At 36.5% G+C, this 26,590-nt stretch overlaps 2 protein-coding genes and 2 long non-coding RNA genes across 6 annotated transcripts in view; 2 read left to right on the top strand and 2 right to left on the bottom strand.

The window, feature by feature from the left end:
* Positions 1–26,590, bottom strand: part of LOC311092393 (butyrophilin subfamily 1 member A1-like) — a 146,157-nt gene that overhangs the window by 75,033 nt on the left and 44,534 nt on the right. The window lies entirely within an intron of this gene.
* LOC311092578 lies at positions 8,547–9,039 on the top strand. Its single transcript, XR_014608271.1, has 3 exons — positions 8,547–8,694; positions 8,780–8,882; positions 8,959–9,039. It is a non-coding gene; the product is annotated as an uncharacterized lncRNA (long non-coding RNA).
* LOC311092495 (myelin-oligodendrocyte glycoprotein-like) lies at positions 15,181–19,451 on the top strand. 2 transcript variants are annotated; one of them, XM_084129253.1, is made up of 6 exons: positions 15,181–15,325; positions 16,079–16,152; positions 16,274–16,624; positions 16,722–16,799; positions 16,927–16,991; positions 18,790–18,924. In XM_084129253.1, exons 2-5 carry the CDS (start codon positions 16,095–16,097, stop codon positions 16,977–16,979), a joined length of 540 nt encoding a protein of 179 aa, XP_083985379.1. In that variant the 5' UTR covers positions 15,181–15,325; positions 16,079–16,094; the 3' UTR covers positions 16,980–16,991; positions 18,790–18,924. The 2 variants fall into 2 exon arrangements, with proteins under 2 accessions (XP_083985379.1, XP_083985378.1); XM_084129252.1 differs by having other exon boundaries at positions 16,722–16,991; positions 18,790–19,451.
* LOC311092597 lies at positions 20,511–23,411 on the bottom strand. The gene is made up of 4 exons (XR_014608276.1): positions 23,056–23,411; positions 22,346–22,420; positions 22,185–22,243; positions 20,511–22,098 (listed from the first exon to the last, which is right to left on the bottom strand). It is a non-coding gene; the product is annotated as an uncharacterized lncRNA (long non-coding RNA).

The raw sequence follows: 26,590 nt of genomic DNA, 5'->3' as shown, positions 1-26,590 counted from the left end.
ACTCAGAGGCTGTTTTCCCAATCGTACCCTATACCCTCATACACTATTCCCTAGTTCACTAATATAGTCCACTTGAATGAAAAGAAGTGAGTGAATTGAGACACTGATGAACACCTGAAAAGCAGAATCACTGAAGGAGAGAGACAAACAAGAACAGAAAAAAGAGAAACACAAAAACTACAACTGACTTCCAGCAACACTGAGTGTAAAACCAGTTTACAATTATTTCTTTCATACATGTACAAAAGTTCTTGTTGAGAATTAACAGAGATTTAGTTAATAATAAAATTTGTTGTCACCATGATTGAGATCAGTATTTGCTTTAGTTGGTCTCTTGTCCCTGGACTTCTTACCATTCATCTCTCTCTGACTGCTGTAACAGTAAGTTTATAAAACACATTTGTTATGGCAAGAAAAAGTCAAGAGGTAGTTGATCAGGTGTGTTTATTCTTTTGTGATGATGTCACAATCATCCTGGACCTGTCTGATTTTCTGATTTGTCCTGTATATATTCCTTGAAATTATGGGTATTTCATATTTAGCATATATCTGTGAATCTACAAAATGAAATCAATATTTATGTAATCATGTCTTCTGAAAAATATCGTAATCATATAGTGCATTCAATTTTATTTTACTCCTGCTTGGCTCAGACACACACAGATATCAACAATCAGCACATGAATCTCAACAATGGTGAAAAGTTTCATGTCGCAATGCATGCTGGGTTCCAGGATAATATAAAACTCCCAGCATGCACTGCTGCATGAATAATAATAAAAAATAAATATTGCCACCATTGTTGAGATTAATGTGCTAAATTGTGATATCTCTGTGTTTCTAAAACACACTGTAGCTTTGTTTTTTTTGGTTTATGCATGATGTGTTAAAAAAATGAGTCATAGTAATTTATTGCTGTAGTTTCACAGGAGTGCTAATGTAACACGTTTTCAGATAATGAAAACTCTGAATGAGTAAGAATTAAGTCCTTAGTGAATGAACAGGCAATATGACGATTTTGTCATCATAAGCATTACAACCGCAATCATTCATAAACTGTGTGTACACAAGTGTGACTTGCAAAAACACAGCTCAAGCAGCAAAAGAAAACCAAATGTTTTAGCATCAGCAACCCAACTAAAGCAAGCACTGATCTCTATAATGGTAACACAAAAACATTTGTGTTGTAAAACAAACATTTTCAATTAAACATCTCAATAACAACTTCTGTATGACAGAAATAAAGTCATACTGGTTAATAATAAGTGCAATAATGTGTAATGGCTGGAAGTCAGTCGTAGTTATTGTGTTTCTTTATTTTCTGTTCTTGTGTTTCTCTTTCCTTCAGTGATTCTGCTTGTTAACAGCAGGTGTTCATCACTAATGCTCAACAATCACTTATATTCATTTAATTATCTCACTGCAACACTGTCTCAATGTTACTTTTACTCATTGTAGTGTGGATTTCCCTGTGGGGTTGAAAGGGTATATATATATATATATGTCAGTATATGTATGTATGTATGTATGTATGTATATATATATATATATATATAATGTGCCCCTTTTTTACATTTGAGCCAAATTATAAATTTGTTAAGCAAACAGTGCCATCTACTGCCCAAGGGTGAGACAATAGTAGTACATGTTACCGGCAAAGTGAATATAGAATATATAGGTAATGTATAGAATTAGGTAATGTATTTTTTGCATTCTATACAATACCGGGATTTCACACTTTGCCGGTAACACATATATTGAGCCCCTGAGGAACTCTCTGCACGACCCTGCTAAAAGCTTCCTGCCATTAACATTGTCTCTCAATATTGGTCATTTATCAGCATTTTGAATATTCATTGCAGGAACAGAGTGATATTTCATCTGATATCATCAGGAAAATGACGTGTATCACCTGACCATCTCTTACAGGAATACTAACAGTCTTTATAAAGAAAAGTTCCTGCAAACGTGACAGATACGCGATCACTTACAGTCGTTCCTTGAAGCGTTATCAAATTAAGGTGGTTCCACACACACACACACACACACACACACTCACTCTCTCACATACAGACACACACAGACTCTCTCTCTCTCTCACACACACTCTCACATACAGACACACACAGACTCTCTCTCTCTCTCTCACACACACACACACACACACACACACACACACACACACACACACACACACACACACACACACACACACACACACACACACACACACACACACACACACACATTAAAGGGATAGTTCACCCAAAAATGAAAATGCTGTCATCATTTACTCTTCCTCAAGTTGTTCCAAACCTGTATGACTTTCTTTCTTCTGCTGAACACAAAAGAAGATATTTTGAAGAAAGTCGGTAACCAAACGACTGATGGACCCCATTGACTTCCATAGTAGGAAAAAAAAATACTATGGAAGTCAATGGGGTCCAGCAACTGTTTAATTACCAACCTTCTTTAAAATATCTTCTTTTGAAATTTTTTCCCCCAGCTTTATTTAATTTAACTCTGAAATGTAATTAATACATGTGCATACATTTTGGTGGATTACAGTTGAAAGAGTTTGAAGTTTGAGATGTGAGTATTTTTATGCTCGACATGTGTAGTTTGTGTCTTTGATTTCAGTTTCAGTGTGTGATACAGAAAGCCAGTGCAATTTTGACCTGTGCAACTAAATCTATTAAGTGTGAGACAACTTGCACCAGCTCCTAATGTAGTCAGCACTCACCCACGTGAGGACGCAATAACACAATTAACCAATCACTGATCACTGATCCTAGAGATAAAACTGGATTAAAAAAAAATATAGCCTAATTCGATATATTTTTTAATGGCTGTAACAAAATACAGTACTGATATACCGTGGTACATTCGTTTCAGCGTGGCATAATATTAAAACTAGGCTACCAAATTCATTCATATAATGGTAAGTTACGTCGAGTTACCATAAAATGTTTCCAAAATCAGCCTTACAAAAAGTAGGCTACCATGGAAGAGCAATATGTGATCAAATCTAATACAACCGTACTAAAAAAAAAAAATACCATGGTATTATTCTGAGGTACTCGTGTGGTGTGTACAACATATTATCGTAATCCAGTCTTTTTTACTCGTTGTTTAGTGAAGCATTACTGGTACACATCCTTATGTTATTTCCACGTTAAACGTCCAATAAAATGCAACTGTCATCGACACAGAGAGAGAGATGGATGTAAACAGACCTGTGTCACTGACTGTAAAAAAATATGGACGTAGTGTCCGTGACGTCACCCGTAGGTTTCTGAAGAGCATTTTTAGGCGGAGCCGGTGTGGTATAGTATCCGGTAACTATACCATTACCGGTATTAGATTTAGCTGATATCATCAAGGAAACTATGGAAGCTTGTTTCTGCAATGGAATAAAAAAAGTTAAAAAGGCAATTGTAAAAATGCAGACTTTTTTTTTCTCTCAGAATTGTGAGATATAAACTCGTAAAATCTGAGGAAAAATGTAAGAATTTTGAGATAAAAAGTTACAATTACCTTTTTTACAAGCTTCCATTACAAACAGATTATTGTGCAGATGCTAAGAAAAAATCGATCTATTGAATGCGTTAATGTTCTTAGTAGGGATGGGGCCGATCCGATCCAGTATTGGTATCGGGACCGATACCAGCGTAATTCAGGTATCGGATTTTCCCAATACAACCTGCGGAGATATCCGATATCCATGAGTCATGTCTGCGCTTTAACGTTGTCTGCTGAAATTACTCCAAAAGTGATTCCCGCCGGCGAGTCTGCTAGCTGGCTGCAAACTGCGGAATGGATTTCCTAAACAGATGCGCAGCTCAATGAGGCACAGAGTTATGAGAGAAAGTCTGTTTGCAAGATGCTGATGTTGATCAAGCATTCATCGAGAGAGTTACCGCATCGGAGCGAGGATCACCCTTCAGATAGTGTGTGTGTAAGATGTTTACACTTGCACTTTTCTTATATTTCAAGACTCAAGTATTTGACATTTTGGGAATGTAATAAATATTGACATGACAATCAATTTGAAACCCTTAAAGTTGCATATTTGTTTTCAGAATGGGATTTTTCCTGTTAACAGGATTTCTTTACTTCCTTTTCTGACCTTATATACTTGCCTCAAGTTGCCTTTTGGGACATGCATACGTATATCATACTTGCCTGTTGAGAGAAGTTTATTTCAGCATCATATAAAATAAACAATAATGATAACAAAAATATTAAAGCAAACACAGCTCTGGTATCGGAATAGTATCGGCCGATATCCAAATTCAGGTATCGGGATCGGATCGGAAGTGAAAAAATGTGGATCGGTGCATCTAGTTCTCTAGTTCCCTAGTTCTTAGCCTTCCTGTGATGGGGCGGCCCAGAGACAAGTTAGATTATTAGATTGTTAAATTGAATAGCAGATACTGTTTATTGTGTAACCAACATAACAATATCCAGAAAAAAAGATTTTATGCAAAATGCTAGACTTTTAACTCTTTCCCCATCAGCATTTTTTTTTATATATATATATTTTTTTTAGGTGACAGCATTTTTGATTATTTTCACAAAAGTTTCATGGCCCCAGAATATTTAGTTGAATGTATATACCGCTTTATTCCAGCTTCATGCATTCTTTTTTTAATCAACATTTAAATGTGTGTTCGTTTCTTAAAAAAAATCTTTTAACAAAAAGCTGACAACAGACTATAACGGACATAAGCAATGATTTTATTACTTTTCTTCTACTAATGTTTTGCCTGTGTTTTGATCAGGAGTTTCTGTACTCATTCAGAAGTGTTTTAATAGCGCCCTCTACCGAATAACAGTGAAAATAATCACTGGATAATTCCATCAATGCTGGGAAAGAGTTAATTATAAACAAGCTTGAAATACACAGGGACTCTTATTTTGAAATGTATGTGCTTTACTATTTCCAGCTGCTCATTCAAACAGATGAGGGAGATAAAATAAGCACTCTTACAATCATCTACAACATATTGCAGTATATACACCATAAAGTAAACATTGTCATAATTTATTCAGCCATGTCTTCATAATAAGTTTTGTAGTAGAAATGTACAAAACTATATATTTATTTGTGGGCTTGTCTTGAAACTGAAGCGTGTCTCTCGGCTGTGAGGTCTACAGTAGATCTTTAGATCAGACCGTCTTCTTTTCAACCAGTTATTCTTCATTCTTTCTCTTTGATGAACTCTAATCCGCCCGACCTCCGTGTGTCACAGGTTCCAGAGAAGTTGCTGTTATCTGCGTGTCATCACCTGGTCTCCATGTCCACCACCGTACGACCGGTGTTCCTGGTGTCGCTGCCGGTGTGGTGAACAATCGGGGTGTGGCGAATAATATGGTTACTCGGTGTATTGGGTCCGGGCGAAGGACCCCATTAGTATGCCAGTAGTATGCCTGATCTAAATCTGTTCTCGCGATAACTTGTAGCTAACGTGAGCTGTTTTAGTGTTATTAGGCTTGTTTGAGATGCGCCTTGCCCTATGGCCTTGCCTCGCCTGAAATGTAGGCGAGAGTAGGCGGCTGCAGTGAGAGGAGGAGTGCAAAAAGCGCAGGCAAGCCGGACAGTTCTCTCTTCTCGCAGTGGATCTGACACCTGTGAGATCAGAGACGGATATCACGGGATTCACGGGATTCACGCTCGTGCACAGTGTTGCTAATAAATTGGATGGAATTTAAGTTCTGTTGCTTTTATATGAAAATAAATATAATGAACAAGACACCCAAAGTAGCCTACTTATTTAATTCCATTCCAAATACATGTTTATCAGTCTTTTTTTCTTTAATACAGACATGTGTTTTTTTTTTTTTTTGGTTTTTTTTAAAATAAAAATTACATTGCATAACCCACAGAGATCGCACTGTTAGATAGTTTGGGAATATTCACAGATAACGTATACACATAAAACATGATATCAGAGTTTTAAAATCAAACATTTTAAAAGGGAACAATACATCACGGTTGTTTAAACCAATGAAACTTAAGCTGTGTCGTCAGCAAGTCGTTTCCCATCATGCTTTTGATCAGCGCAGTCGGTGGAGAGCAACTGCGCTCGACTGCAGAATCCGACACGTGCGCCTTGCGGTCGCGTGAGTATTTTGACATACGTCAGCATGACATCAGAGCAAGGCGGACCACACTCGGACACATTTCTAACCGGCATGCATCTCGCGCTGATCACCGGTGATCGATTCTGCGCAGATTTTGCTCATCTCAAACAAGCCTAATATGTGGTAGCTTTATGAATGCTAAATCCCGCTGGTCTTCAGAGAGACGCTATATGCAAGGTATATTAAATGAAATTTTATATTGTACATGTAAATTGTGTATATTCTATAGCTAATATTTAAAATCTCAAGTTGCGTCAATAGCAGGAGAAAGACCGCGAAATTTAAAAATACTACTGTTAATGTGTCACGAAATGTAGTTTTAAGAGTTTTTCAGTCGATAATGTAGTTGTTTCAATCTCAAATATGTTGTTTGTTTATACAGATAGCGCCTATTTAAAAATTTTATCTGACGTTTTCAGAGATGTGAGATCCAGCGATCACCGGGCGCTCAGCGATCATGTATCCCGCCGAGAACAGCCTTACCTCGGCTAGAGCTGCTGCTGCTCTCTAGTCTAGTGGAGTGGTTAAACATGAGATATAATTCGTCTTGTGGGACGATCTTTGATATCATTAATCTATAATTTGTTCCCTGGCAAATCGTTTTGGCTGAGGGCAAAGTTTTAGTTTCATAACTTTATATAACGTTAAATTATTTAGGCTATTTATCTTTAACGTTGTAGCCTGCTGACTTATGTTTGACTGAATCGTTTAATTACTTTATTTCTTGACTTGTATGGCTACTTATACTTTCATAATTGCTATTATTGATCAATAAAACTGAAATTTAACAAAAAGAGACAGGGTTGTGTCATTTTATTTTATATAGCCTATGTAAGAATATTTATATATATATATATATATATATATATATATATATATATATATATATATATATATAATGATATCACCAACATGGCATGTATTTTTTTCATGTATGGGATGGGAAGTATTTCAGAGCATCACTGACAAAGGCTCAAAAGAGACCATGACTTTCTAAAAGATCTTTTAAATACAGATTGTTTGTGTTTTTGTTTTACTTTTAGGACTGGAGAACATCTGGCAATGAGATGTCACAACTTTTTTCTGTTTGTTAAATGCTTAGTTAGGGTTGGGATCTCTGCAAAGGAATACCTTCTCACAACATAGCGACACTTTATAGTTAACTTAATGAATTACTAACGTAATGATAGCAGTAACACCAAAACGTATTTTGCAAGATTAATCGCTGTTTTATATGGATTAACCCTTTCATGCATAGTGGTCACTACAGTGGACAGCTATAAAAAAAATTCTTAAATTTGCACGGGTTTTGATGGCATAGTTGCACATCATCCTCTTCAGTGGACCCACCCTGGTGCATCATCCTATATAAATTTAAACCAAGTGGCAAGCCGTTGTGTTTCAATTTTTTTTCCCCTCCAAACCAAGATGGCAAATGGTCAGTCAGAAATGCCAAGTTGCTCTGGAATATCCACCCATGCCTTCTGTCCTAGGAGACTCTTGTAGGTAAAACAAATATTGCAGCATCAAGCAATATCTAATGAGTCCTATCACAGTTGGGTCATTATATGTAAACATGCCATTTTGTGTCTCTTAGGGGAAAAAAAGCTCTGTAAATCTTAATAAACCATAAAACAAATAAAATATTTTATAATTTAGTTTCCATAATATAAGAATATAAGAATAAATTAATTTCTGTTTCTCTTTTGTTTTTAAAGGATTTTAATCACATTTTTGTGCAAAGCATCTTGCAGAAATGTTGAAACTGGCATGTCCCTCAGTATGATTTTTCTACTTCTGCTTGCATCATCTGCCTTTGATGGTAGAAGACAAGTGTTCGCTTCTTTTCTTTGAGTTCATGTAATATCTGAAAGACAGGGACACGCTCATTGTGTCAGCCCTGTTACCAGAAAAGCATACGTTAAAAAGTTATTTGTACATATTTAAAAAGGGATCTCCATATCTCAGCTCAGGAGAGGTGTAGAGAGGCAGGACTTGCACTCCTCTCTACGCCTCATCGCCCTCTATCAGAATCCAAGGTTTCAAGAAGATCCGAGAAACTTTAACCCTGTCGTTTTTTTTGGGTCGAAAAATAAAGTTTCTCGGATCTTCTTGAAACTCTGGATTCGGATTGAGGGTGATGAGGCATAGAGAGGAGTGCAACTCCTTGTTCTCTACACCTCTCCTGAGCTGAGATATGGAGATCCCACGAAGCATTTGTTACACTGTGCAAAATAGTGGTTTCGCGGACAGTGGAATTTTGGGATGACACTTGGTGCTAAGGACATACCGAAAGCGCCGATCTGTAGAGCGAAGGCAAAAATATTCCCTAACCCTAACCCTAAAACTTACATTTTCAGCCTCTAACATTAATTAACATTATGTGTGGATAAAAAAAATACATTTTTACTCAACAGTTGTTACTCTGGTTAAAGCGGTTTCTGTTTATGTTGTAAAGGTCTTGGATGGTTTGCTGAATCGTATTCGAGTTTACGACCCCACTGGCAACTACAAGTCAATTTCTGCGATGGACCTGGCTATACTATGGTATTATGTGCCATATAAATGTTAAAATTGTGATCTTTATTTACTAATGTACATGTATTAATTTCTTTTTTCTTTTGTACAAAAGCAATGCCTTCCGAAATACTTGGGACTTGGGAAAATGGACTGTTGAGTACCCAGAACATTGGAGGCTGGCTGACTCTAACAACTGTGGGGTTTTGGTTTGTACAGTAAGTTAAAAAATGCTTTTATTTATTTATTTTATTTTTATCTACATTAGTTTAACAACTGTTTTTATTGCATTAGATGGCAGAAATGGAGGTGAGGGACAAATGGGCCTCTATGAAAAACGAGGTGATACAGGGAGAAGATCTTTGGCATCTGAGAAGATAATCACGCATCATCACTGGCAGCATATGCTGTTCAGCATATGACATATAAAAGGTATGTGTAAAATGAGTGTCCTCATTCATATAAATCAACTTAAAAGTTTAATAAATCAAGTAAATCGATGATTTTTTAAATTTAGGACAGTCGAGGAGGTGGAAAAAAAAGGAATTTGTTCTCTTGTCAGTGATGCTGAAATTCAGGTACATATAAGACTTTACAAAATTTAAAATGGCTAGATATTGTTTGCTATACGCAATATTTTTTTCAGGAGTTGTTTCAAGGAATTGTGAAAGGCTCGGTGAAACCCACGTGGAACAAATGGTGGCAAATGAAGACTGGGAAAATGGCAAAACCTAAGAGCTTTCATCCAGCCTTGTCAGCACATGCCGAGGAACTTTGACAACATTGTGTTTGAGCAAAAGAAGGACAAAAAACTTGAACATTTTGACCTTTTAATGTGTGAATTGATTCCTGAGGTAAGCATTTTATGGGATCGTGTTGGTACAAATAAGTACTCGAATTTTTTATATCACCAAAAAAACACATTTTCTAACCCTGGTATCATTTGATAATATGTTGGGAGAAACTGATGGCTGATTTTTATGTTTTGGTTAACTAACTCATTAAACTAACATTAAGTAATTACTTTTTTTATCTTTTGTTGTACAGATCAGCCTTATAATACTGAGACGAACGGAAGGTTTCAGTCACTTTTGGGCTGATATATCTTATCTTGTGGAGTGTGTCATTAAAATGGCCTTTTAATATCACAACATCCCAGGTTCAACGGGCTAACTACGTCTTCTGCTGCGTTGCACCTTTGGGCTCGCATATCAAAGCAAAAACAGTGAGTGATGTTCCATAGCACTAAGGACTGCAAGTGTACAGTTGCATGTGACGTGTTGTTTGTGTGTTTTTGCAGAGTTCCTCAAGTCAGTCCATGACACCTTGTCCAGCCTCCTCACCTACCAGGTCACGACCGCACCATCTAAAGGGGAAACTGACTGACTGCATCATCTAGGCCTTAGGATGGTTCCACAAAGAATTGACTGCACATACAACATGAATTTACTTCAAACTAAAGATCTGACTTTACATACAGCAAAAGACACTGCATCTATTTGTGTCTCATTAGCTCTCAAAAAACTTTAACCTTACAGTTCATTAAATATTTTAACACAGCTAACTAGGGCTGGGACATATATTGCACGATATTGTTATGCGCATCTCATCAGTAAAGCCGGTTCCTTGATTAGTAGTAAATCACCATCACCTGCTTTCAGATGGAGCGGCATTTACTACACAGCAAAAACTCCAGTGTTAAATTAACACTCAAGAGTGTTAAAGTTAATGAGATAATTAAGTGATTAATTTAGTGATGCTTGAGCATTATTGAAGACACCTGATGTTAACAAGCAGAATCACTGAAGGAGAAAATCACAAATTGTAAGCCACCGTTTTGGCGATCAGTGTTTGCTTTAGTTGGGCTCTTGACCTTTATACATTCACTTTAAATTTTGTTTGTCTGCTGTTATTGATTTATAACAGTCAAATGAACAAACAAAAGTGTGATCTGATAGTGTTGGTTATGTTTTAACATAATCATGCTGTGATCTGAAAAATGAAACTTATTGAGATGGTTTGGTTTACCTTGTTAGCAGCAGCTTTGTGAGTCTACAGCATATGATTTCAGTATATTTCTTTTAACCCATAATATTTAATAAACATTGTTCTGATCAGAATACTTTCAATTTTTTTTTTTTTAGAAACACAGACATCAATAATCAGTCTGTGAATCTCAACAATGGTGACAATAATAAAGCATGTTGCAGTGGCTGCCACCAATCACAACTCATTAATGGCTCCCATCATGCATTGCGGTATGAATAAATTATGATCTGAATTGCCTATGTAATTTACTTTTCGTAATTGAATATTCTGCTCGTCACCATTGTTGAGATGCATATACTGAATTTTGATGTCTGTGTGCCTAAAAGAAAGATTTTTTTTTTTTTTTAAACAACTTTTAAGAAATCCTTTATATTACATCTAAAATTCTGGATATTTATGCAGAAAAACAGTTATTCTGTGGTCATCAACATAAATTTAAGTCAGAAATAAGCAAATAAGGAGTTCAGTGATCAAGCTCAAACGATGATTGTCATAATATAACCAACACCATCAGATCACTTTATTCTTTGTTCATCTGGCAGTTATAACTCAGATACAACAGCCAAACAAAATCTAAAGTACATATAAAAGGGTCAAGAACCCAACTAAAGCAACTACCCATCACAATAATGGTGATAAAAGTGATTTTGTATGATTTGTAACCAGGCACTAAAGCGATTACCCATAAAACGGGCTTTGAGCCAATCGGATTGCTTGGGTCCTACGCCCGGACCCATTTCTTCAGCCGCACCCGATTATTCACCACACCGGATACTATACCACACCGGTGTGGTATAGTATCCTGTAACCCTATAGTGATGGGTCCGGGCTGAGGACCCAATTAGTATGCCAGTAGTATGCCTGATCTAAATCTTTTCTCGCGATACGGTAAGGCAGTATCAGTGCAGTAATATCAGGTAAAGCTCATAGCACGATCATCGGATAACGTTAGCTGTATGCTATGCTACTATCTAAGCTAACTAAAAAACACACTAACAACGAGAAATGTTTAATTTCACAATCTATAGCTTCGGTTAAATACTAGTATATGAAACGTATAATGTAAAATACATTAATACATTGATGACTCGTTATAACGTAGTACAAACGTCTTCTATAATAAAGTGATTTTGTATGATTTATAACCAGGCACTAAAGCGATTACCCATAAAACGTGCTTTGAACCAATCGGATTGCTTGGGTCCTCAGCCCGGACCCATCGGATACTATACCACACCGGCGTCACTCCCGGATAACAGAAAATAGGCAAACAGGCCTGTTTGTGAGTGGAGCTGAGGAGCCGAAATCACCTAGCTCGACGTCATAGATATAAACACTGTTTTATATCTATGGCTCGACGTGATCGAGTTAGCTGATGATGTAAAGCCAATTAAAAGTTCCTGTTTTTGCCCTTCGAAATATTATATTATAATATTTAAAAGACACGGCTACAAGTGAGACTGTGTATTGTGATTCTGTACTATTCTGCTAACGTTAGTTGAAAATGTATTATGCAGTAACTTAATATTACTCAGAGTGTGTGTGTGACAGTGATTTATGTGCACGTCAGTCACTCTTTCTTATGGTCCGTCAGCACGGCATCGCTCGTCAAGTTCGTAGAGAGCTTATTCAGTCCATTTTAAATTCTGATTTTGGCCGCCTCTCAAATGGGTTATAGATAGATTGCCTATGAAGTTCAAGTAAATGCGCTAGAAAATCCGCGCTCATTCAAGGATGTGCATTTATTGCATGGACGGAGAAAGCGCCGACGCCTGCAGGATTTCATCTGACGGTACATAAGCATATTATAATCTATATCTGTTCCGTGAGAGCAGAACGAACGAGCCTTTATTGACGTTTTTAAATCTGAAAACTCCAAAAAGCAACGAAATTGTCAGACATCCATTAGTGCATGTTCACAGAGGAAAACTGAAATACAGCGCTGGTTGTTCTCTCGAACGATACTCGACGACAACAATCCTAACCCGGGGGATTATATTAATAAATAATCAACATCTTAACCTCTGTTAATTCTCAATAAGAATTTCTGAAGACGTCTGACATAAATAAAGTCAGTCTGGTTAGTAATAAGTGAAGCTGGTAATGCTGTTTGTGGAGTTGTTTAATCAGATCTTGAGAGATGTAATGCATTTTATCTTCAGTTGATTTCATCCAAGGCAGTGGCTGGAAGTAGTTCTTGTGTTTCTCTTTCCTTCAGTGATTCTGCTTGTTAACAGCAGGTGTTCATCAATAATGCACAATCATTATTCAATCACTTAATTATCTCATTACCTCCAACACTGATTAAGTGTTACATTAAACAGCCTGTAGTGTGCACACTAAGCAGTGTTCATTTCATCTGGGCAAATCCATGTGGGGCCTACATGGAAACTGGGTGCAAAACTGGCTGGGCCCCAGTTAGATAGCCCAGGTCAAACCCATTTGGGCCCCACATGGCTGTGCTGGCTGGGTAAATGACTGCTGTCTGGGACCTCAATACTTGCATGTTATTTGTGAGGCTTTATCAATGTGAGGCTTTATTTTTGACGCTTTTGGCGATATAGTGAGCGATAATAAACTTGCGTTTATTAACAGAATAATGCATCTTTCGGAAGAACATTGTAGCCGGAACTACTTCTCTGTGTGTGTACGTCTATGACGAGTCACGCAGGTACTGGGCTACTCCGCAGCGGCAGCGATCCGTACCAGTGTGAAATAGTCCCAATGTAAACACTTATTATAGGTGTACCATAGTGGTTCAGGATAAGACAAAAACACGGATTGGAAAATGGATTCATGATGAACTCGCTCATTATATACATTTTGAACAGGAAAAAGTTAAGGACTTTTATTTAAAGCTGCAGTAGGGAACTTTTAGAAAACGTTGACTTAGCCTTAAAATTTGAACAAGCACAGCTTACAGGTCACTCCCCCTCGCTCTCTGCTGCTCTACAGCCCTCCCTCCACAGCTCCTCCCCCACAACAGAGCTGCCGTGAACGCGCAGGCTAGTAAACATGCAGGGACACTGATGACGGCGGATAAACAGTTATCGCACATTCACTGGTAGGGACGAAACATCAACAATATGCTTTACATTGACTATGGCCTGGCCATACTTTGACTACAAACTTGGTCCTCAAATCATTACGTATTTTGCAATACATGTAATGTAACTTCATAACGTTGCACTCTTTCTATAAGTTATAAATAGCTAGCAAGATAATATAATGGTAACGTGGTTACAGTATGTAAGTAATTATTCTAGCGATGTGTAATGCTAAATAAGGTTTGCTAGTACATTATTTCAGCAACATGACAAGCCAGTGAATCAGCAGGTTTCAATTGTTGCTTTGCACAGTGTGACATTTTATCTGTAGCCTATGTTATGCGGCTAGAGTTTTGACACTAAGTCAATGGGCTCCGACGCGCTTGTTTATCGTCATCTGTCTTTTTTCGTTTACCTGTCTTTGTTGCATGAGCTGGTGCCACTCGAGAAATTGGCAGTTTTAGTTGTTTGTCCGCCATTAGCAGAGCTGCGGCACACCGGCAATCTTGATTTTGAACGACTGTAGGCGCTGTGCGAGAGAGGGGGGTGATCAGCGCGTACACGAGCTTGATTGACACTGCTAAGACACTCCTCCTGGCTCTGATTGGTTGTTTCTTACCGGGAGCGGTGTATTTCTGCAAATGGCAATAGGACCACTGGGAGGAGCCTGAGGAGCTTGATTTTTTCACAGATTATCTGTCTCATATTCTACTGTCAGGACATAATGACAGTTTTAACAAATATGTAAAAAATACATTTTTACAGAAGTTACCAACTGCAGCTTTAATGCTCATTGCTCCAAACTATTCAAAATACGACGCGACCCCCCACAGAGCTCGCTGAGGCCCCCTTGTGGGCCGCGACCCCCCTGTTGGGAACCGATGGCCTGCATAATGTTAAACAAAACTTTTCAATGAGGAATAAATGACTTAAGCTCACCTTTAATATTTATTTTTATGTGATGAGAAAGAGAGACTGTCCCCAGCAAACTAAAATAAATACACTAAACTTTTGTGACGATTTGTAAACGAATGACTTTAGCTTGATTAATTTGGATGAATGTCTAAAACTTTGTGATACTTTGTATCTATCTAAACTTATTCATTTTATTTTTAATTTACACTAAATATAGTTATATGAGCTTTATATTATATAATGATGGTTTTGATGTTTTTATTTTATTTTGAAGAATAAATATTATATGTGATAAACTGTCTTTTGACATTTATTTCTGGTATTGTCAGTAGTGGGGTCACAGTTCCCTCTATATTTGTGGATGCAGTGTGTCATCATCCACATTTGTGTTTGCATTTTCTTTTAATTAACATGTCTGTCATATATTTAAAATCAGATTAAAGTGAGGAGTGTGAGTCTGTGACAGAAGAAACTACATCAGGGTTATCAGCCTGAATGATGGGAGGGACTGTGTCTGTTCCGGTGTTCAGTTATAAGAGAAAGTGAAAATAAACCAGCCCAGGAAGGATCTCCTTACGATCGTACTAAACTCTCATATGGACACAATTTATTAAGACACTCTTGAGAACACAGTGAATGTTGAGTTGAAGGTAAGTCATGGAAGAATCAGAAACACATTTACCTGAAGTCTTGAACGAGTGTGACTTGAGGACCATGTTTGAGTTCAACAAGTTTAATGCATAATACTTAATCTTGTAAATAAATGAAAGGTTTTTGAATCACATTTATAGATATATTTGCATTTTTGAAAAAGAAATCCTGATTCAACAACCTTCAACATGTGTTTATATGTGTCATGATTCCTGTCTTGTGTTCTCCTTGTCTTGTGTGGACTTCGGTTATTTCCTGTTCTGTGCCATGTTTTGTAGTTCTTTGTAGTTTTGTGTTTATTAGTCTCCCAGGTGTTTCTGATTAAACACGCCCCTTGTTATCTTGTTTAGCGTGTTTGCCTGTGTATTTAAACCTCTGTGCTTCAGTTGGTGTTTGTCGGTTGTTGTAGCTGTTGCTTGTTGCTGTTAACTGTACATGTTCCTGTCCTGAGTCTCGTTGTTTGCCCTGGATTTCCTGTTTGTTTTATTAAAGTAGTGCTTGCATGTGGATTCTCTCTCCGCTTCGTCCTTACCTCATTGTTAAAATATGTGTTTATAAGTGCTACCTGTAGATACATGTTGTCTTTATATCCTGCTTTGTCTTGACCCGGTTTAACTGGATTTCTTTGAGCAGAAAGTGATTGTAAATGTTTATCTCACTTTTGGACAGAAAGTTAAGTAAGTTTTATTCTCAGGCAAAAATGCTGACAGTTTTCTGTAATGTTTTCTCTTTTTTTCATATTTTATTTTTAGCATCTGTGTCTCAGAGATGAAGTTCATTTGTTTGACTCTCCTGCTTGTTAGTGGAATTACAGATTCAAGATCAGGTAATTTATTCATCATTGTGAATAATACTTTATATTTATTGCACATTACTGTTCGTCTGGAACAACATTAGAGTAAAACCCTAGGATGTGTAGTTCAGATCTGCTCTTTCTCTTGTAACAGAGCAGTATACAGTAGTGGGACCTGCAGATCCTGTATTTGCTGTAGCTGGTGAAGAAGTGACTCTGCCCTGTTCAGTCAAACCCAACATCAGTGTTGTGGACATGAGAGTGGAGTGGTTTAGACTTGATCTGAAAGACTCACTAGTGCATCTCTATGAGGATCATGAAGACAGAAACACAAAGCAGATTCAGTCCTACAGAGGAAGAACAAAACTGATCCATCAAGAACTACAGAGAGGAAACGCATCACTCAAACTCTCAACAGTCCGAGTCTCTGATGAAGGACGTTATAAATGTTTTATTCAGTCTGAATCCTGGTCTGATGATGTCACTGTTGATGTCAGAGTTGAAGGTGAGGAAACCTGTGAGAACTAGCATGCTCTTTTCACTTTAAAACTAACTAAAAAAAAAATCCAGAATAACAACAGAATGTTCTTGTTGATCTGTAGCTGTAGGACGTCCTCCAGTGATCACTGTAGATGGGTTTGATCATTCAGGAGGGCTTCATCTACAGTGTGAATCTGAAGGTTGGTATCCTGAACCTGATCTTGAGTGGCTGGACAGTGAAGGAGTCAGTTTGAGTTCAGAAACTAATGAGACACACAGAAACACAGACGGATTCAGTGTCAAACACACCATCATTGTTTATCACAGTGGCAAGATTCACTGCAGAGTCAAACGGAGACATCACATGCTGGAGACACTGATTATCAGCTCAAGTAAGTTCTGACACTTCTGTTACTGTCTGTCATGTTCTCATGTAGGGCTGGGAGATATATCGCACGATATTGTTATGCGCATCTCATCAGTAAAGCCGGTTCCTTGATTAGTAGTAAATCACCATCACCTGCTTTCAGATGGAGCGGCATTTACTACACAGCAAAAACTCCAGTGTTAAATTAACACTCAAGAGTGTTAAAGTTAACGAGATAATTAAGTGATTAATTTAGTGATGCTTGAGCATTATTGAAGACACCTGATGTTAACAAGCAGAATCACTGAAGGAGAAAATCACAAATTGTAAGCCACCGTTTTGGCGATCAGTGTTTGCTTTAATCACAAATTGTAAGCCACCGTTTTGGCGATCAGTGTTTGCTTTAGTTGGGCTCTTGACCTTTATACATTCACTTTAAATTTTGTTTGTCTGCTGTTATTGATTTATAACAGTCAAATGAACAAACAAAAGTGTGATCTGATAGTGTTGGTTATGTTTTGACATAATCATGCTGTGATCTGAAAAATGAAACTTATTGAGATAGTTTGGTTTACCTTGTTAGCAGCAGCTTTGTGAGTCTACAGCATATGATTTCAGTATATTTCTTTTAACCCATAATATTTAATAAACATTGTTCTGATCAAAATACTTTCAATTTTTTTTTTTAGAAACACAGACATCAATAATCAGTCTGTGAATCTCAACAATGGTGACAATAATAAAGCATGTTGCAGTGGCTGCCACCAATCACAACTCATTAATGGCATTGCGGTATGAATAAATTATGATCTGAATTGCCTATGTAATTTACTTTTCGTAATTGAATATTCTGCTCGTCACCATTGTTGAGATGCATATACTGAATTTTGATGTCTGTGTGTGCCTAAAAGAAAGAATTTTTTTTTTTTTTTTAAACAACTTTTAAGAAATCCTTTATATTACATCTAAAATTCTGGATATTTATGCAGAAAAACAGTTATTCTGTGGTCATCAACATAAATTTAAGTCAGAAATAAACAAACAAGGAGTTCAGTGATCAAGCTCAAACGATGATTGTCATAATATAACCAACACCATCAGATCACTTTATTCTTTGTTCATCTGGCAGTTATAACTCAGATACAACAGCCAAACAAAATCTAAAGTACATATAAAAGGGTCAAGAGCCCAACTAAAGCAACTACCCATCACAATAATGGTAACTTACAATTTGTGATTTTCTCCTTCAGTGATTCTGCTTGTTATCATCAGGTGTCTTCAATAATGTTCAATCATCACTAAATTAATCACTTAATTATCTCATTAACTTCAACACTCTTGAGTGTGGACTCATACACTCCCAGGAGTGTTAATTTAACACTGGAGTTTTTGCTGCATACAAAGAGCCGTAGTTAACTGACAAGCTGAGCCATATCGCATTAATTATCGCTGGCGATACGTCCGCGATATTGATGTGATTTGGCTCAGCTTGTCAGTTAACTACGGCTCTTTGTAGTAAATGCCGCTCCATCTGAAAGCAGGTGATGGTGATTTACTACTAATCAAGGAACTGGCTTTACTGATGAGATGCGCATAACAATATCGTGCGATATATCTCCCAGCCCTATTCTCATGACATTTTTGATGCAGTAAAAAGAATGAATGATTATCAGCTTATTATGTGAAGCTAAAAGCAATAGCAGCATTAGGTTTATAATACAGTTTGTATCAACATTTTATGTGTATGTGCCATTCAGAACTGAACATGATGTAAAAATATGTTTGACTTGCACAATGTGCTTATTTACTGTTTTGTTTTGCAGATAATATGTTTAATTTTTGGAGGACATCAGTCATCCTGATTTCAGTTGGCTCTGTGTTCATTGGGATACCAACAGCTTGCATTGTTTGTTTCCTTTGTTTTGTTTTTCGTCAGTAAGTAATAAAATTTTAAAATAGTGTTGTTGTTTTTTTAAAGAAATGAATACTTTTATTCAGCAAGGGGGTGCTAAATTGATAAAAAAGTGATAGTAAAGACTTATAAAGGAATTTATATTTTAATTAAATGCTGTTAACTTTTTATTCAATCCAGAGAAAACTGTTTCCAACATTGATAATAAATCAGCATATTAGAATGATTTCTGAAGGATTATGTGACACTGAAGACTGTTATGGCTGTTGAAAATTCAGCTTTGCATCACAGAAATAAGTCTTGTGGTGAACAATTAATCCGTGCAAGTTAAAACACAGAAAAAAATAGTTTGCCGTCGTAATCTTTAATCAAAGTCTGAAAAGTTACTTCCGGTCTGGAATGGCGTCCCTTCTCTGATGACGTAGGTTTGAGGACTTGGGTTGGGAAACCCTTAACCACTCCCTATGGAGAGAGAATTGTGTCTTTATTACATGCGAGAAAATAAATGATCTGAGAGAGAAAAAAAAGTTTGAGAGAAAAAGTTATCACACTGATAGCAAAAAAGCATTTCATGAGAGAAAAAAAATATTTGAGAGAAAAAGTTTTCATACCAATAGCAAAAAATAATAATATTTGAGACTAAAAAAAGTTTTGAGAGGAAGTATTTTCTCATAGAACAAAAAACATTGAATTTGAATTTTTTTATATTATTTCTGAGAAAAAAAAAATCTCTCTCAAAATACTTTGAAAAAAACTCTCAAATATATATTTTTTGCTATCAGTGTGAAAACATTTTCTCAAAAAAAAAAAAAAAAAGTGTTTCTCTCAAAACGCTTTTCTTTGCTCTCAATGCAATTTCTTGCTCTCCTGTCAGGATTCTGCTTTCACTGTGAAAATTGTGTCATGGGCGGAGCCACGTTCCTATTGGCCAGTCGGGTGAGCATCGTCTTGTCTTGGGAGTCGAACTGAATCATTACACCATTGTTCGGTTCACCGGCATAGATGCCGCCTCTGCCTTAGTTGAGCAAGGACAATGTTTGGGTAAGATGATTCACGGTGATCATATGCCTGGTTCAGATTACACGATTTTGACTCCTAAAAATCTTGTCATGTCGTGGATGGACAAGAAATATGTCAGACTACACGTTGCTTTCCGACCAGTCACCGCGAGCCGTCTCACGCACACATTCACTCGCACATACACGCACTCTATGAGGTGTGATTTGTGCATTTACTTTGCAAACTAAGCAATCACCGTGTCAATCGTCGCGTACCTTGCCGTGAACAATGACGTATGATATCGTGCGTGTGGATGAACGTCTGGATAACGTACGTGTGGATAAACGTGTGGATGAACGCCTGGATAACGTACGTGTGGATGAACGTGCACTCTTAGAAAGAATGTGTCAAAAATGACACAACCTGTGTTAAATTTTAACACATCTGTGGGTGAGCTCCAGGACTACTAGATTTGTGTTAATTTCAACTCATTCACTGTGTTAATGAGTTTAACACACTAAATGTGTCAGAAAGGTTAACATAAAGATGTGTAAAATATGTGTAAAAGATGTGTAAACATGTGTAACATTAACACATTATGTGCTATCCTTAGCTACACACACTGTGTTAAGAAAGGTATCTAAAATCCTAAATCCTAAACAAAATAAGCATTTGACAAAATAAAGTCTGTGGTTGATTATCTTATTTATTATAATGACTGACATATCAACAATTAAATTCAATCCAGAATAGAACAATACAATTTAAAGCAGTCAAAAAGGAAATGTCCAACATAGGATAAAACAGTTATTTTCTCAATCTCATTAGGTAACATAACACACTTCCCCACCTTCAAAATAATTTCACTTATTTCCAAAACATTTTTGGCTTGATGTACATTGGTGGCCAAGTTTAGAAAATATTAAGCATTTTAATGTTTTTGAAAGAAATCTCTTATGCTCACCAAATATTTTATTTGATACAAAAGTACAGTAAAAACAGTTAATATTGTGAAATATTATTACAATGTAAAACAGCTGTTTTCTATTTGAATATATTTAAAAAATATTATTTTATTCATGTGATCAAAACTGAATTTTCAGCATCATTACTCCAAGTTTTCAGTGTCACATGATCCTTCAGAAATCATTCTTATACGATGATTTGATGCTCAAGAAACAGTTCTCATTATTATTATCAATGTACTCCTCCATCTTTTTCACAGCATTGAAGTAAAAGTGATCATAAAATCAGTCTTTAATAAGCCAATCTTTGGGAATAAGCATTTTGTTCACCTTTGGGAAAAATACATAAATGAACCTAAACCTAAATTAACTTATCCTGTTCAGAACTTAGTCTTGTTTAGCCAGACCTATCCCTAGACTCTATTGCAGCTTTTCTTGACCAAGGACCACCCAAGAGGACGTTTGACTGACATGTAACGCAACCAATCACAGTTCGTTTTGTTCTGAGTCATGTTTAGGGGCGTGATAATATATGATGTTGATGTCCCTACAATAACAGACTGGCTGCATCTAATAAATTATTCATTCAAGAACGTTAAGCAAGTTTACAGCAACAACGGAGCCGCGAACTTCAAATACTTTTGAAAATCCAGCGTTTAGTTGATCCTGGTAAGCGCTCATTGTCACAGTTGTAAGCACAATAGCATTCTTCTTCCACCAGGGGTTTTGGTGTCACAGCATTTGTTTCCAGGCGAACCGATAAAGAACACGACACTCACATCTCCCGAACATCCTGTAGAATTCAACCAATCAGATCGCGACTTTGAAACTCCTGAAGTGTTTCCAGAAAAGTGTGACATATGCATCAGTCCCGTTTCCTGGATGCAAACGTGTCCACCAACACAAATGTGCTCAGTTCTTCTTCAGAGAAGATCGCAGTTCCAACACTATATAAAAATATAATAGGGAGAGAGAGAGAGAGAGAGAGAGAGAGAGAGAGAGAGGAGAAAATTACACAAGCATCAAATTGTTTTTAATCTCCATCATACTATAATTCAGAATATATATATTTGTAAGTAACACCCTTTTGTCAGCACATTCAAACATTTCAGTTGAACTGTAAACTAAATTATGCCAGATTAAATTTTAATACTTATATTTCCTTAATTCTCTCCAAAAATGCTGAGATTCGTAGGCTTAACTGCAATCAGGGATTTAGGCTAGCCAATTTCAGCTTGTTTGCAGTGAAGGGACAGCTGTTTGAGACAAATACACAGTAAGATACATGATGCAAGAAATCCCCATGTGATGATCTTTTTCTTTCCCTCAGTAGTTAACCTACCTGTGCGCTGATAGGCTATGCTTATTAGGCACCTTCCTGGTCAGGTCGGACTCCTTGGCCTAATAATAGATCAAAAGAATGCAAAAATAAAAACTTAAGTTGTTTAGAATGCTTGATTTGATATGAATTAATGATTTAGTGAGTTTTACTGCAATGCTTACCTGAATAAATTAAATCTGGTGAGACTGAACACGGTGGTCGGTGGAAAATGGTCCATCTTCTGATTGGTTCATTTGCTGTGTAATAAATATTAGACATAATGCAAAGGTCACTTATTTGATATAAAGTTAGCACATGTAAGTTATTGTATGCTAACAGTTACCTAGCCTGCACATCACTGGCTCAAGAGCACTTATGACATATTGCTAATCATTTCAGCAAACTTTCAAATCCACTACTACGACTACATTTTATACGTAACGTTAATCAAATTAATAAAGAGTAACGTTAGACGATTTTTAAAACACCCTTACAGATAACATTTTGTGTATTGTAAATCGAGTAAGTTAGCACTAAGTTACAATCTAGGTGCGGTCACGTTTACCATTGCTTGGCGAAATTTTGCGTGTAAAATCCATTTATTAATAAAGGTCTCTTCATTATCTGGAATTTCGTGTGAAAGTGGAAAAAAATTATGCCGATTTTGAATCGGGGTTTCCACGCAAATTCGCAGCATTGATCAACATAAAGCTGCTTGGTTTAGCCGTGCTTCAGCTAACTTTAACGTATTGACAATAGTCGAGTTCTTTGCCCGCAAAATCTCGTCGTAACCTAGCTTTTAAATCAGTATTAAAATAACAGTAGCAGGAAATATTGTTTTTGTACATGAACATGAGTAAAAAAATTATAATTCAAGTAAGTTACAGCTTACCTCAAGAACCTTTTCCCTCTGTCACTGGCATAAGCAAACTCTGATTACTTATCACAAGGTTTTTGCGAACTAGTCATGTCTAGTTTCAGTTCCCCTTTCTGTATTAATACACATAGACACATACACTCAAAGTCACAAGTTTTTCCCCAAAGAGTTTGGAAACATTAAAAGCATATGAATGTCATTCCTGCAAGAAAAACAAATGTTAGTTGATTAATTAAAGTTGATTAATTAAAATTCATTCACATTCCCCTCTCTGGTCGTAATCATACGACCAAATAAAATATGTATCTGGATTTTAATTACTCTAATGATTTATTCCATACCTGCATGATTTACCTGCAAACTAATTTACCTTTCCCAACTAATTTACCTTAATGAAAATACAACCAATTTACAATGTTACCACATACACATACCATCTTCCACATACACATACCATCTTCTTCCCTACATTCTATCTTCAAGCAATCTAATTCTATTTTCAGTAAAAACTAAACATACCATAGTACATTGCCTTTATAACTTTAGTAGACCTTGAGTCAAGTTTAATTATCATCTTTCTCTGGATTTTGAATCGCATTGATCTATTAGGCCTTTAACAGGGTGATAACTGCTGATTTTTCTTATTTGTTAGCTTTTAATTCAAGCAGGCGATTGTTTTACTTAGTAAGATCTTTTTAAGGATCTGTGTAATAAAATCTAACCAACAAAGTTCTATAATCTTTCATTTTATCCTTAACACAAATATCAATAATTGTATTATTTTGTTTCAAACAATGTCATTATTTTAAAATTAACTCTCACCCAGCTGTTGCCATGATAATAGTGTTAGCTGCTGATGTGCCATTTAATCATTAATTACCTATCCTAAAATCCTATTTTTTCCAAAATTACCTGATGGACATAACATGTCCTGCCTCTGTTTGTTTGCAATGCGGAATAGTTCATAATGGATCCATTGATCCAGATCATTAAATCTGTAACTTCATTCTGAATTAAAGCTACACTGTGTAACTTTTTTAGTTGATTCTTAGCAAAAAACACTTAGTTCTTTCAAAAATATATGTGCTCATTAATGTATATTTACTTCTTTCAAGTAATAAAGTATTCTCTTAAGTTTATAATCTGCCATTGAAAGTACGGGTGAGGGGTTCGAATGCCGGTCGCCATGTTGCCCCTCCATCTTGAAACTACATTAGCCAAAGAGGGACATGCCTGTAAATTCAAGCTTCGCCTTTTGCGTTTTTCACTCAGTGACACTGTGACGAATGCGTATGGGATTAATATCCTGCCATGATTCAAAACTGAAAATAAAGTTCTGAAAGGTTGAAACTAAGTGTTCGAAAACTCAAAATCTTACAAAAAAAAGTTTTGCAAGATCGAAAAATAAGTTTTGCAAGCTTGCAAAATGTAAAAAAAATAAAAAATATCTCTGCAAACATTATGTTGTTTTTGAGATTTCCTTCTTCAGAACTGCAAAAATTTTTTACGATGTTGCGCAAACAATTTTTCAGAGTTTCAAATTTGTCAGTGTTCTCCCACTGTATTAGTTTGTTTTCCAGGTTTGAAACCTTGTAAATGGTGATCTGAAAACTGGTGTGCCAATGTGTGAAAAAAAGTTTTGAAACTCTGAAAATAGAGTTTTGCAGGCTTGCAAAGTGGTAAAAAAAAAATTAAATCTCTGCAAACCAGTAACGTGCGGTGAAATCTTGTCATGGGTAGGCTGTGACCTATCAATGTGGCATATATTCATTCAGTTAATGTAGCAACCCAAGTTCATATCAGGCATCATCACATCGCTGCCTGCATACAGCAAAGTCAGTCATATGTGAGGCTAATGCACAATCAAATCTAATAATCAAATTAATGGACACATCTACAAACAGTCCAATCACAAGTCGTATTTACTGGAAAGGTGGGATTGACCGCCTGCTCCGCCAATGACGAAAGCGCACAGGATACGCTAACAGGATGCACGGCTTTTTAAAAAGTTTATTTTATAAATTATCTTTAAAATAGAATATTCTGAAAAAGTGACGTTTCCATTTTTGCTGATTCACATTGGTATCAAAATAGGTAAAACACATTTCAAAGTTACATACACCATTATGTTTTTGTAAAGATCACATTAGTTAACTGTAGGCCTATAAATTACAATCAGATTATAACAGATTATTATTTGATAACACCATTCAAAAGAATATTCAACATGAATGCCCCATTATGTTTTATGATTATTATTTGTTTTTTAACTACAATTGTATTCATAAGTTTTATTGGCTTTTTTATTGGCCAGCAGCAGTCCTTAAACAAACATAAAATACACATAATATACACTAAATATTTTTGCCCCATGCATTCATGTTGAATATTTGAGTTTTTTTGTTTGTTTTGTTTTTGTTTTTTTATGCTTGTTTTGCATATTAAACTTTTTATAAATGCCACCTCTGATGCAGATTCTGTTTTCTCTGCAGTGGGAACAATTTTTTTTTTGTTGATACTAGTCAATTTGATTGGTAAAAGTAGGCTAATATAGTGACTTAAAATGTATAGAATTTGACTTGAAAGATGACAGTTAGGGGGAAATTGCCTTTATAAATGTTTAAAAAAATGCAATGATAATCAATTTAAGATTATTGGTTCAGAATAAATGACTTTTACAACACAACAATTGAACAGTTTACTTAAGTTAGTTATTGCACCAATACAGTACTTGAGATTTTATTATAATATTAGGCCAATGTACATGACTGAGTCGCTCGCTGTGTGAGGAGAATGATTTGCCAGCTGAGGAAAGTGAGTCGCTCGCTGTGTGAGGAGAGTGAGTCGCCAGCTGAGGAAAGTAAGTCGCTCGCTGTGTGAGGAGAGTGAGTCGCCAGCTGAGGAAAGTAAGTCGCTCGCTGTGTGAGGAGAGTGAGTCGCTCGCTGTGTGAGGAAAGTGAGTCGCCAGCTGAGGAAAGTAAGTCGCTCGCTGTGTGAGCATAGACTGTGTGTGAGGCGAGTGAGCATGAGAATTTCGAGAGTGAGAATTTCGTCATTGGCGGAGCAGTCGGTCAATTCCACCTTTCCAGTAAATACGACTTGTGATTGGACTGTACGTCAGCAGACAGCAAAGCATTGGCCAATAGCAGAAGGCCCTCCCTCCAGGCTTTTTTTAAGTTGCGAAGTTGCGAAGCTTCATTTTCGCTCAGTCTGAGTTTCAGAGTTTCAGAGCAGAGCTGCGTGACAACGCTGCCACAAATCACGTGAGTCGCAAGCTCGCAACTGTGAGGGCGTATCTCCGCAAAGTGGGTGTTGTAAACTCAGCTCTGAAAAAATAGTCTGCAATAGGAGTGCAAATGTAATGTAATAAGTTGCGCCCTTTCGAACCTCAGTTTTCAGAGTTTCAAAACTTTTTTTCACCTATTCGCACACCAGTTTTCAGATCACCATTTACAAGGTTTCAAATCTGGAAAACAAACTATACACTGGGAGAAAAGTGACAAATTCGAAACTCTGAAAAAATGATTGCACAACACCGTAAAAAAAGAGT

The sequence above is a fragment of the Abramis brama genome (genome assembly GCF_963993115.1).
Source record: "Abramis brama genome assembly, chromosome: 1".
Classification (NCBI taxonomy): domain Eukaryota; kingdom Metazoa; phylum Chordata; class Actinopteri; order Cypriniformes; family Leuciscidae; genus Abramis; species Abramis brama.
Note: the sequence above shows the minus strand (reverse complement) of the source record. Positions and strands in the feature narration are given on the sequence as shown.

What these genes read in the sequence shown, in the direction of transcription:
- LOC311092495 (XM_084129252.1), top strand. Translation starts at nt 16,095, where the DNA reads ATGAAGTTCATTTGTTTGACTCTCCTGCTTGTTAGTGGAATTACAGAT. An exon ending in TGTTGATGTCAGAGTTGAAG is followed by an intron (nt 16,625 to 16,721) that starts GTGAGGAAACCT and finishes GTTGATCTGTAG; the next exon opens with CTGTAGGACGTCCTCCAGTG. An exon ending in GACACTGATTATCAGCTCAA is followed by an intron (nt 16,992 to 18,789) that starts GTAAGTTCTGAC and finishes TTTGTTTTGCAG; the next exon opens with ATAATATGTTTAATTTTTGG.